The 13,757-nt window shown below is 43.7% G+C and overlaps 1 protein-coding gene across 1 annotated transcript in view; it reads right to left on the bottom strand.

Annotated features, from left to right (window-relative positions):
- The window catches only part of ATRN (attractin), a 333,522-nt gene that overhangs the window by 144,154 nt on the left and 175,611 nt on the right, over nucleotides 1-13,757 (bottom strand). Inside the window, exon 18 of the mRNA XM_033953188.1 lies at nucleotides 7,526-7,756. Coding sequence (XP_033809079.1) covers nucleotides 7,526-7,756 — 231 coding nt within the window. The remainder of the gene's footprint in view (nucleotides 1-7,525; nucleotides 7,757-13,757) is intronic.

Genomic DNA, 13,757 nt, shown 5'->3' with positions numbered 1-13,757 from the left:
TACCTTAGTCATCAGCAGATATTTCGATTTGTACAGCTGGTGGAGAGAGTTTACATGCTCTCAGCCTTAGCTAGGAAGGGAGCCCTGTTGGTTTGAGCCATAGAGAAAAATGGAAAGTCAGGTATGAAGATGACTAATAGAGAAATATCACATCAGCAGGGTGGGGACTTGAAATCGGTGACAGAGCTAAAATTGAATTTGGATCAGGGTCGGTTTACAGAGCCCTGCACTCTGAGCAATGGAGCAGATGTGCACTCTTGTCTCTGTTCTTAGATATGCTTCATAGGAGTAGACAGGTAGAAAACAATAATGCTCCAAAGGGGAGCGATATATAATTTGGAAAAGAAGAAAACTTTTAACAAAGGTAGTCTCCTGTTCAGCAGAAGCCTTGGAATAATAGCTGCCAAAAAAAAGGGGATAGTTTAGAGGTCCAGAACAGATGTCAAAGATATGAGTGTGAACCTGTTCATAGTCTAGTTAGCTGGTAGTTAACATCTCAGAATGGACAAGGAAAGGTTTAAGAACAGGTTTAGGCTTATAAAGGTAAAAACCATCCCAAATAGGATGTGTACTGGCCTCCTCCTCCCCTACAGCCAGTCCCAAATCTCCAAGGTCTTTAGAATAAAGAAGGAGATAGAGATGAAGGTTGATCTGGACATATCTGTTTGACATTAATAGGAAAAGGACAGTAGGGTAAGATATTCCAAAAGAATAGTGTGAATATTTCCTGGAGTACTGAATTAACATTGATGGTACAAGTGGTAGATGATCTGCATTGAAGAACTTGGTTGATCCTGCTGAAGGAACCGAATTAGTGAACCGTCTATATAGTATTCTCCATCTTCAAGCCTCAAAAGAGAATCTGGATGAAACAGTCAAGGAAAAGAAGGCAATCCATGTGAGAGGTTGTACCCCAATAATGGCTCTTTTTGACAATGGAAAAATGTGGGAGGGGATTCAACTTAACAGGTTCTACACCCAGATTGGATCCCAACATTAGAATCCTGGTAATGTAATATAGCTGAGTTGTTGTGATGGATGGGCTAGACAATCCATCCTCAGCCGTTCTATAGGTTATTATCATGATGGCGTAACAAACAGATGCTTAATAGGGTCCAAACTAAGCAGAAAAACACTGTCCTGTTTACTTCATGATTATAGTGCACAAAAAAGGGAAATACCACCTTACAGGCTCTACATCCATGATGGATCCCTGAAATAGTATCAATGGTGCTGTGAATGCAAGTATGTGCAGCGGAGAACAACGAGTAAAAGTTCCAGTTTCAAAGGTCGATATAGACAAATATGCTGGGAGCAACAGTAAGAGAAAGAAGAGTCTCCTAATTCTTAAGGAACGCATCTTGAAGGAGAGTACAGATAGAACTGAAGAAGTTTATCGCAATCGAAGGGATCAAGGATCCGTATACTGGATGCCATATCTGACCATTATAGAGCTTTCCTGAGGAACCTGACATACTCAAGGGAAAAATGGAGGAGGAGAGAGAGTCGATGTTTCGGGAAACGGTATACCCGGAGGATACCGTGCAGGAAGATAGAGGGGAAGACTCAACGGATCACAGGCAAGACAGATCGAAAGGGAAACAAGAGGGAAGGAAATGCAAGAAAGGAACAGACTGCAAACTCAAGTGTATGTACATGAACACAAGGAGTCTAAGGAATAAGATGGGTGAATTAGAAGCTATGGCACAAAAAGATAACGTGGACATCATCGGCATCACGGAAACATGGTGGACTGAGGAAAACATCTGGGACACTGTGCTACTGGAGACAGAGTGGCTCAAAAAGGTGGGGGCATTGCCATATACGTCAAAGAGGGAATTGAATCTACTGGAGAGAACATACCACAACAGACGGATAAGTTAGAGTCTCTATGGGTCAAAATTCCGGGAACAAATGGACTGGAAACGAAGATCGGCATCTACTACCGACCCACAGGACAGTCCGAAGAAATTGATGGAGAAATGAGATGAGATTAAACACAACTGCAAGGGAGGCAACGCAGTTATTATGGGTGACTTCAACTATCCGGGGATAGACTGGAACCTAGGCACCTCCGGCTGTGCTAGGGAGACCAAGTTCCTGGATGCTGTAGGCAATTGTTTCCTGGAACAACTTGCCAAGGAAAATACAAGAGGAAATGCAATTCTGGACTTAATTCTAAACGGACTGCAAGGACCGGCGCAAGGTGTAGAAGTAAAAGGGACGCTGGGAAACAGCGATCACAACATGATCCGCTTCGACCTGGATGCAAGGGTGAAACATCAGTCCAGGACGACGGCCATGGTATTGAACTTCCAAAAAGGGAATTACGAAGGGATGAGGCTCATGGTGGGGAAGAAGATTAAGAAGAGGATAAGCACTGTAAAGATGCTAGAGCAAGCTTGGTCCCTTTTTAAGGACACAGTCACCGAGGCACAAAATCTCTATATACCGCATATCAACAAGGGATCCAAGAGGAAAAAGAACAAGGAATCGGCGTGGCTCACTGTAGAGGTGAAGGAAGCAATCAGAGACAAGAAAACTTTGTTTAAGGAATGGAAAAGGTCAAGAATGGACGATAACTGGAATAAGCACAAACAACATCAACGCAGGTGCCATAAGGCGGTAAAAGGGGCCAAAAGAGACTACAAGGAAAAAATAGACAAGGAGGCAAAAAACTTCAAGCCGTTCTTTCGATATATTAAGGGGAAACGACCCACGAAGGAAGCGGTGGGACTGTTGGGTGACCATGGAATAAAGGGAGTGCTAAAGGAGGACAAAGCAATTGCCGACAACCTCAACACATTTTTTGCGTTTGTATTTACCAAAGAGGATATACACAGCATACCGGAACCCATCAGGCTATATGCTGGAAACAAAGATAGGAAACTGACAGGGTTGACGATCAGTCTAGAAGAGTTATGCAGGCAGATAGATAGGCTTAAGAGCGATAAATCCTCGGGACCGGATGGCATCCATCCGAGGGTCATCAAGGAACTGAAAGGGACTATAGCTGAACTGCTTCAACTAATAGCCAATCTGTCAATCAAATCGGGAAAGATTCTGGAAGACTGGAAGGCGGAGAATGTTATGCCAATCTTCAAAAAAGGTTTGAGGGGAGATCCGGGAAACTACAGACCGGTGAGTCTGACCTCAGTACCAGGAAAGATGGTAAGGCGCTGATAAAGGACTGCATCATTGATCACCTTGACTGATACTGTCTGGTGAGGACTAGCCAGCATGGTTTCAGCAAAGGCAGATCTTGTTTGACGAATACAGGATGTCCGGGGCGGTACTTGGAGAGACCTCCCAGGAAAGAGACTTGGGAGTTATGCTCGACAAGTTGATGAAGCCATCCGCGCAATGCACCACTGCGGCAAAAAGGGCAAACAGAATGCTAGGAATGATAAAGAAGGGGATCACGAACAGATCAGAGAAGGTTATCATGTCGATGTACTGGGTCATGGTGCGCCCTCACCTGGAGTACTGCGTCCAGCACTGGTCGCCGTACATGAAGAAGGACTAAAATGGTTAAGGGGCTGGAGGAGTTGCCGTACAGTGAGAGATTGGAGAAACTGGGCCTCTTCTCCCTTGAAAAGAGGAGACTCAAAGGGGACATGATCGAAACATTCAAAATACTGAAGGGAATAGACTTAGTAGAGAAAGACAGATTGTTCACCCTCTCCAAGGTAGGGAGAACGAGGGCACTCTTTAAAGTTAAAAGGGGATAGATTCTGTACAAAGGTAAGGAAGTTCTTCACCCAGAGAATGGTAGAAAACTGGAACACTCTTCCGGAGTCTGTTATAGGGGAAAACACCCTCCAAGGATTCAAGACAAAGTTGGACAAGTTCCTGCTAAACTGGAATGTATGCAGGTGAGGCTGGACTCATTTAGAGCACTGGTCTTTGACCTGGGGGCTGCCGCGTGAGTGGACTGCTGGGCACAATGGACCACTGGTCTGACCCAGCAGCGGCAATTATTATGTTCTTATGAATCATAGGATCCTGGAGCAGATAATGTAGACTTAGTCAGTGCTTTCAATAATGTGTGTGAAGAGAGGTCAGAAAGCATAAGTAGAATCCCATATGTTTCGGGATTGAGAGTGTCGAAAAGTATCCTTTCAATTTTTTGATGGGGTGCGTCAATTACTACTTGAAGAGCGTCGACAGGAAGCAGAACGGCGTGTCGGTGTAGACCTGGAATTGGTACCATGCAGCTTCAAAGAGCTATGCTTAGCCTGGACCGGTACCAAGGGAGGCAATGTAAGCACCGGTATCGAGTGCAATTTGTGTCACTGAGTTCCCTTCGGCAAAATTCACTGAGTTATTTCTTGAAGATCTGCACTGGTACTTTTGGTCAATAGCTGGAACCATTGGTGAGGCAGCTGAAGCACTGGATCGATGACATCAAGGGAAAGGAGAATCGTAACATGATGATGTTCCTTGAAATTTTGATGTTCATTGATGCTGTGATGAAAAGAACTGGAGTTGTTACCCTTGGTCTGTATATGCTACATTCAGCATGGGCCAGTACCAAAGGATTTGACATTAGCAGTAATATCACATGCAAGTGATATTTGTTTAGAACAGGGGTGTCCAATGTCGGTCCTCGAGGGCCGCAATCCAGTCGGGTTTTCAGGATTTCCCCAATGAATATGCATTGAAAGCAGTGCATGCACATAGATCTCATGCATATTCATTGGGGAAATCCGGAAAACCCGACTGGATTGTGGCCCTCGAGGACCGACATTGGACACCCCTGGTTTAGAAGAACGTCTTCAGTTGATTGGGTAAAGAGTGCACCAGTACCATCGACTCGTCTGCCGGTACCTATGATGCTGTCGAAGCTAATTCAATACAGCTCCTTTAACGTTCAATGTATGAAGAGGAGGCACTAGTACCGTATGCTGCTAGCTGGTTCAAAGGGTGCAGGTGTCGAAGCATGGTTGCTTCAGTAAGTGATGTGCTTCAGAAATGACAGTCTGCATCAAAAAACGATGACATTGATGAGAGGAATGCATCAAACAGGCTCAATGCTAGATCAAAGTTGATGTCAATGTCCACTGTGATGGCATCAATGAAAGGTATTCATCAAATAGACTCGATGCTAATATGCCACTGACGCTATTCGACGTTGATGTCCACCACTACCGACAGGGAACAGCACTACAGAAACATCCAAGTTGCTGGAAATCTCACTGCAGGCCTAATATTTCTAAAACAGAGAAAGAAAACATTCTGGGAGTTATTACTGTTTTTCGCCTTCTAGTTCTTTATTTGTTTATATAGTCAGGGCCAGCTGGAAAGGACAAGACCGTGGTGGAGTAGGAAGAAAGCTGAAAACCCATCAACGCTGATTAGTGCTGCCCAATTCATGATTCGAATCAATTCACCCGTTCACTTCGGGTGAATTGATTTGAATTGATTTAAAACAAAAAAAATTTTGGCCTCCCAATTCGGTGACTGACCCTCCCCCCATACCCCCTAAAGCAGAAGCAGCAGCACTGCCTCTTGCTGGCCGACCGTTGCCGCTCCTGCTTTAGAGGGCAAGGGGGGAGAGTCAGTCGGGAAGTTTTGGTGTCCGGCTTCCCCCCCTGGCGTCCTGCTGGTGTCCAGCTTCCCCCCTAGCCTCCCGCACATCCATTCACCTCATTTCAGCAGCCTGCAGAGAGGATCGCTTATGCTAGCGATCTCTGCAAGCTGCTATAGGCCTTCGGAGCTGTTTCCTCTGCTGCGATCCTGCCTCTGATGTCAGAGGAGGGGCGGGACAGCAGCAGAAGGAAGACCTATAGCAGCTTGCAGAGATCGCTAGCACAAGCGATCCTCTCTGCAGGCTGCTAAAATGAGGTAAATAGATGCGTGGGAGATAAGGGAGAACACGCAGGTCTTCTGAGGGGACAGGCTTTTGGGGGGGGGGGGTGAAGGCCTTCAATGGGGGGGAACAGGCCTTAGGGATGGTGGCACATGCCTTCAGAGAGGACAGGCAGGCCTTCAGGGGGGACATATCTTCAGGTGAGGGGGGCCCTGGTGTAGAAGTACACGGAGGGAGGGAAGGGCGGGGGTCAAAAAGACGTGCACATGCCGGACTTTGGGGGGAAGAAATAATACATCTAAAAACAGAGGAGAGGAAGAGAAATGGTGGACAATGGGATTTAGGGAGGGAAGGAACAGAAAGGGAGAGAAGTTGGACACAAGGGATGGTGTGGAGGGTGGGACAGAGATACTGGATAGGAGGGTGGTTGGGAAAAGAAAGGGAGAGATGGTGGACCCTGGCGTGGTGGGGAAGGAGGGAGAAATGCTGGATGAAAGGGTAGCTGAGAAAAGGTGGATCTGTGGATGGAGACGAAAAAAAGGAAAGATGCCAGACCTCCAGAGGAGGGAAGGGAAGGGGAGGACAGAGATGGAAGATGGATGGTTAGCACGGAGAAAGAAGAAAGGAAACCCTGGCAAACAAGTTATCAGAAGACAACCAGAGCCTGGGATAAACAAGATTTGAATAATGACCAGAAAACAAAAGGTAGAAAAAAGAATTTATTTTCTGTTTTGTGATTACAATATGTCAGATCTGAAACATGTATCCTGCCAGAGCTGGTGTTAGACCGCAAATGTGAGCTAGGATTTTACAGAGAGAAGAAAAGTCTTTTTTGTTTATTTTGTTTACACCACAGTGCCAGTATGGTTAGGAGAAGGCAAAGGGGTGAAAAGGCTATAAAATATGGGCAGGAAAATCGAATCGAAAATAGGCTGAATCGAATCAAAATTTTTTTTCCTGAATCGGGAAACCCTAACACTGATGGCAAGGGCAAAGGGTTTAAAGTGATCTGAAGGTCCCTTGACACTGAAACATATTAATTAATTTTAATTGAATTTTTAAAAATAAGATAGAGAATAATAAACAGTCAACAAGTATGAAAATAATTTTTATAAAGAAGCGGGAAGGCAAACTTGAGGGAACAAAGTTGAGATATGTCTTCTTCACTCCGTGGAAAATGAAAAACTGACGACCTCGCGAGCCAGTGTCGGATGGGAAGGTACTCGTGCATGCGTGGTGTGGGCAGTTGCAAACTTCCTAAAAATCTTAAAGTGGCAATACACTTTTACCACTGTCCGCACCGGGCTCCGTGGATGATTTCACCCACATGTGAGAATATGCTGCCTGATTGTATAAGGATAAAAATGAATTTCCTTAATCAAAACTGTTCATCCTGATGCCATTAACAAGTAATACTGCTAAATGGATATTTTTACTGAACCATAAACAAAGAAATATGTTCAGTGGCACATAAATACCGTAATTAAAGGTTGAAATCAAGATTTGCAGAAATCTAAGGTATAAGGTAAATACTTGTGAATAAAAGTTAATACCAAGATAACCAGAAGATCAAACACAAATTAAATTTCACAATAAAATAGAAATGTAGGCACAAAATTGGATCTTATTGATTGGACTAAATATTTAATGGAGGATGTTTTTATTTGTATCAATCACTTGTTGACTTTTAATATCTAGCCTTTATTACATTACCTGGACACTGGATAAATGACCAGTTATAGTTATGTTCTACAGGGCACATGGTGACATTAAGCATTGGTTCTGGGTTTGCTACAGCTGATGAAGTGGTTCTTATCTTTACTGGACCTCTGTATGAGCCCTCCATGCACTGTCCTTTGCCTGTGTTGCTTGGATCTGTGCACCATCCACATCCCGGTTGTTCAAAACACTGACCACAGGTTCGATAGCCAGAACAGTTTACAGCTATAATGAGAAAAGGCAATCCACTAGTAAGGATAAAATTAACCAAATTATTCCAAATTCACATTTCTGAAAACATATTAAAAATAAACCATATATTTATTCTACTACCTACCAAAGAGCATACAGAAGTGAAATTCGATAATATAATTGTATATACTGTAAAACCGAAGAAACTTCATTATAGCAATCAGAATTTTCACAAAGCTACTTGTCTTATAAAATCTGAACTAGACAACATCTTTGCTATTTTTAATTATGAGAACATTCAAATACACTGGCAAAAAAGGTTTGAGAAATTATTCAGAAAATACTAGTAATTTCTAGGAACCTTACATATACCACCATCTTCCAGACAGATTTGATTACTGGACCCCCCCCCCCCACCCCCCCAAAAAAAAAAAAAAATAATGGAACACTCTAATTTCAATTGTAATGCTTAATCTTGGATGCTTGAACTGTGTATGCACACAATCACTAACCCAGGTCATTAAGGGCTCCTTTTACAAAGGTGCCCTAGCGTTTTTAACGCGCGCTAACCTAAAAACCTGCTCAAGAGGAGGCGGTAGCGGTAGCGGCACTATGCCACACTTTAAGGCCCTAACGCACCTTTGTAAAAGAAGCTCTAAATGGCACTTCATCACATATTCAAACTAAATGGTTTCACATTATATGAATAGAAAACTTGGGGGGAAAAAAAAATGGGAAGGGGAGCATGCCAGTAATCACGGCTTCTTTGTGTGTATGTCCAAAGGAAACCAGAAGTGTGTGCACAAATTGGCATCTGGTTTTATGCCTAAATGAAAACTTTCACTAAACATGTACTGACGCCATGCACCCTTGATTCCCTTTCCTGTTTTATCTACACAGGTCTCTAAAATGCTACCTCACTTCCTCCCCAAATTGTGACGTGTTTTATTTAACTGCTTGTCAGTGATGAACAGTTGCAGTTTTGACATTTAAATCACCTTTGTGCACATGTTTTCCAAACATATTCATAGCATATTATGTGATATGTACTATTTTAAATGTAAAACTCTTGTCATTCAAGTTTTCTAAGCATATAATTTGAGTATATTTGACTTTCTGCATGTGATGAAAAAGCTGCTGTTCTTCCATGCTTGTATACGAGCATGAAAATTTTTAGTGAGGCTAGTACAGTGGTACCTTGGATTATGAGCATAATCCGTTCCAGGAGCATGCTCGTAATCCAAAATGCTCGTTTATCAAAGCGAGTTTCCCCATAGGAAATAATGGAAACTCGCTTTGATAGGTTCCCCCCCCCTTCCAAGGCCAGCATACAAGCTTTCTGGAATAGTAGAGTCTTAAGTTTCCTGTATACCTCAGAACTAGTTTATTAGCTAAAGCCCATTCATCAGTCATGTTGAGACAAGACTGAAGTGGGCCTAGAACAAGATTATTCAATCTTTGTGGAATCACTAATAAGATGTCATGTGCAAAAAAGTAACTCTTAACTTGAAATTCTTGAATCCTTGAAGCTAAAGGACTCAAGATGATGCTAAATAACTCTGATTGACCTCAATAAACATGATATCCAAAAAAAAAAAAGAACTGAACCCTATGGTATGCTGCAGGCAAGTTTATTGGAACAAGAAATGGAAGATGAAAATGATACTTTAAACATTCTGGGGCTCACAATAAAAAAAAAAACCCCATCTAAAAAGTGGCCTAAATGGGTACTTGGATGACAAAAAGCCTGATCGTCCAAGTACCCATAACCAACGTTGGTTTTAGACGAAACTAAGATCAGCTTAGGCCTTTCCCCTGCCTCTAAACGCATAGAGCGAAAAGAGGTGTTTTTAGAGGAGGGGAAAGGGTGGGAGGTGAGCCAACCTACATCTAGGCGTACAGCAGGTATAACCAAACCTTTTGACAGGTTGACTAGACGGTACTTATATGTTTTGACTTAGACCAAGTCAAAACAGGTATAAGTGCTGAAAAAGGGCCAACTGAGCTGATGGCGGCTGGCATGATCAGCTCAGCGGCCTGGCAACCTACCCACCCCCCACCGCAACCTCAAGACAGGAGAGATGGCTCATCTCCCCTGCTGCGATGCGATTCCCCTCCCCCCCCCCCCCGACAAGATCGGGCAGGAGGGAGCACAAGCCCTCCTGCCCCGGCAAGCTGCAACCCAGCCCCCTTGCACGATCGCCCCCGAACCCCCGATCGGCACCCCCGCCAATTCGCGAGACCCCCCCCCCCCCGGCCGAACGGACAGGTCCCAAGCCCATCCATACGGCAGGCCAGCCATCCCTGGAATGGCGGGCTTTAGGGCCCGATTGGCCTAAGCGGCTCAAACTCCACCCACAGGTGGGGCCTGAGGCACCTGGGCCAACTGGAATCAGCCCAGCAACCGTAGGCCCCTCCTGTGGGCGGGGCCTTAGGCACATGGGCTGGGTTACAATCATATTCAAAACCAAAGGTGGAAGACCATGTTTATTTTCAAGAATAAATGTAGATGGAATTGGATCCAGAAGATAAGTTGTTTTCTCTACAACTGTAATAGTAGGTAAATTAAATTTAGACCATTGATGAACAACTTCCGCTGAAGGGACACAAGATGGAGAAAAATTAGAGAATGTAGATACTGATGGTGGCGAAGTTGGAAAACAATGACGCAAAGATGCTATTTTAGAAATAAAATGATCTGCTAAATCTTGTGATGTCAGAGTAGAGCTATGAGAGAAAGAAGTTTTAGTATTAAAAAGTTTGTTCAGTGTGGCAAAAAGTTGTCTAGGAGAAAATACTGGTCAAATATTCATTTTGAATATTTTTTCCTTGTGATCCAGAATGGATGCGGTTCTCCCGACTTCTTTGATTTGAAAAAACAGGAATAGGAAACCCCAGTTACTTTCTTAAGATGGAACAGTATCTACTGCACTGGATAAAAGCAACATGAACTCGATCCTGAGATCAAAGAGACTGCAATTGTTGTGTCCAGTTAAGAGGCCTCCTCAGAAACCTTAGATAATACCCTGATGTTATAAAGCTGATCACTTAAAGAGTGTTACTTTTTTCACTTTCTGAGAAAATTTAACCCAACCCAACCTCCCACAGGTAGGGCAGGATTTGGGTTGGAAAAGTAACAGTGCTCAGATGTTGTACTGGAAGACGAAGGTTATTTTGGCCAATATTGATTTGACTGCCTGGGAAGAAGTATTTCTTGTTAGCAGCATATAGCACAAATCACTGGCATTGATCCCTCTAAGCAGAGCACTGCAACGGCTGCCAATAGAAGGTGACACTTCAGTACTGTTTTCAATAACTAAGGACAGACAAATTTTATGGAGCCCTGCAGAGCTTGCCTGTGCCTCACTTTAGAAAATGCAACAGTGAAAAGAGCACACATACACACCCCACACATCCCGGCAGGGCTATAGGTGGAGGACTCCTACTCAGTTTAGAGGAAACAGTGGTCACTGGACTTGTTCAGCTTACTTCATAGTGATAAAGCTCCCTATAAAGGGAAGCAGTGGCATAGTAAGGGAGGGAGGTGGTCCGACTTGGGCGCTCTCTGGATGGGGGGTGCCAGCACCTGTCCTTATCTCTGCCCCCCCCCCACTCCTTCCTGACCCCCCTGCCGTGCGAGCCCTTTCCCTTCCCTCGTACCGCTTTAATTTTCCCAGTGCGAGCAGTATCAAGAACTTGCTGCCCGCGTCAGTGTCGGCTCTCCCCAACGTCACTTCCGTGTCCTGCGCCTAGGAAATGATGTCAGAGTGAGAGCTGACACAATGTGGGTAAGTTTGTGATGCTGCTCGCACCTGGAAAATTAAAGAGGTATGGGGGAAGGGAAGGGAAGGGAGAACACATGTGGCAGGGGAGCGGAGAAGAGGACATGGGAGGGGCGCCACTGAAGGGAAGATTCATATTCTTTTGACTGAGGTTCTATAAATTCTTCAGAACAGTCTGGAAGTATGTTAAGAGATGGTTATGACACTGAATTGCTCTCCTCAGAATCCAATTTCTGAAGGTGTGGTCTCTAGAATAGACCTCAGTATTCTAAATAGAGCCTCACCAGAAACCTATTCACCTTGTTCCCACTGGCCTTTCCTCTCCTTTACACCAGAGCATGTTTCTGACTTTGACCGTCCTTCTTTTCTACCTGTTTTACTACTCTAAGCTCATCATATACGAACACTCCTAAGTCCTGCTCTACTTTCATGTACAAAAGTACTTCACTTCCAAACTATACCATTCCCTTGTATGTTTGCCACCCAAGTGATTGACCCTGCATTTTTTAGTATTAAATCTTAGTTGCCAATTTCTAGACTATTCTTCAAGTTTCGCTAGATCCCTCCTCATAGAAACATGATGGCAGATAAAGGCTAAATGGCCCGTCCAGTCTGCCCATCCACAGTAACCTCTTTCATATCCAAGAGATTTCCATATGTCTATCCCATGCTTTCTTGAATTCAGACACCTCTTCCGGGAAACTGTTCCATGCATCTACCACCCTTTCTGTAAAAATATTACTCCTGAGCCTATCACCTCTTAACTTCATCCTATGCCCTCGCATTCTAGAGCAGGGATGCCCAAGTCCGGTCCTCAAGATCTACTGGCAGGCCAGGTTTTCAGGATATCCACAATGAATATGCATGAGAGAGAATTGCCTGCACTGCCTTCTTTGTATGGAAATCTCTCTCTCATGCATATTCATTGTGGATATCCTGAAAATCTGGCCTGCCAGTAGATCTCGAGGACCGGACTTGGGCAGCCCTGTTCTAGAGCTTCTTTTCAAATGAAAGAGACTCCACCCATGCACATTTACGCCAGGTAGGTATTTAAACATCTCTAACAAATAATAAATCGTAGTGACAGAAAAACATATTTGGTTATTTAAACATCTCTATCACATCTCCCCTCTCCCACCTTTCCTCCAAAGTATACAGATTAAGATTTTTAAGTCTGTCCCCATTCACCTTATCACGAAGACCACGTAGCCTTCCTCTGGACCAACTAAATCCTTTTTATATCTTTTAGAAGGTGTGGCCTCCATAATTGTATACAATATTCTAAATGAGGTCTCACCAAAGTCTGATACAGAGGCATAAATATGTCCTTTTTCCTACTGGCCATATGCACCCTAGCATTGTTCTAGCTTTCGCCATCAACTTTTCAACCTGTTTAGCCACCTTAAGATCATCACATACAATCACACCCAAGTCCCATTCTTCTATCGTGCACATAAGTTCTTCACCCCATAAACTGTACTGTTCCCTCGGGATTTTGCAGCTCAAACGCATGACCTTCCATTTCTTAGCATTAAATTTCAGTTGTCAAATTTCAGACCATTCTTCAAGTTTCGCCAGGTCTTTCTTTATGCTATTCACCCCATCCAGGGTGTCTATTCTATTGCAGATTTTGGTATCATCCGCAAAGAGGCAAATCTTACTCGACAGCCCTTCAGCAATATCATTTATAAAAATATTAAGAACAGGCCCAAGAACAGAACATTGAGGCACACCACTGGTAACATCCCTTTTCCTCAGAGCGATCTACATTGATCACTACCCTTTGTTACCTTCCACTCAGTCGGTTCTTGACCTAGCTGGTCACTTAGGAACTCATTCCGAGAGCACTCAGTTTATTTATTAGACATCTGTGTGGAACACTGTCAAAGGCTTTGCTAAAATCGAAATACACCACATCTAGCGCACTCCATCTCATGCTAGCCACACCCTCTTGGGTGTCTACCCTATTATAGAATCTGGTATCATCTGCAAAAATACAAATCTCACTAGACAATGCTTCTTCAATATCACTCATTAAGATGTTAAAGAGAGCAAGCCCTTGAGGACAGATCCCTATGGCATCCTACTGATAACATCCTTTTCCTTGGAGCAAACACCATTTACCATGAGCAAGGGTCATTGACGCCATTTGTGAAAGCTTCAGGTTTGAAAATAATTATACATGCAAAATGACACCAGCGCAAGGTTTTAAAATTATAACCAAGATTTATTGAATTATTGGTTCTATTTTT

The sequence above is a fragment of the Geotrypetes seraphini genome, chromosome 1 (genome assembly GCF_902459505.1).
Source record: "Geotrypetes seraphini chromosome 1, aGeoSer1.1, whole genome shotgun sequence".
Classification (NCBI taxonomy): domain Eukaryota; kingdom Metazoa; phylum Chordata; class Amphibia; order Gymnophiona; family Dermophiidae; genus Geotrypetes; species Geotrypetes seraphini.
This window is presented reverse-complemented; position numbering and strand designations above follow the sequence as displayed.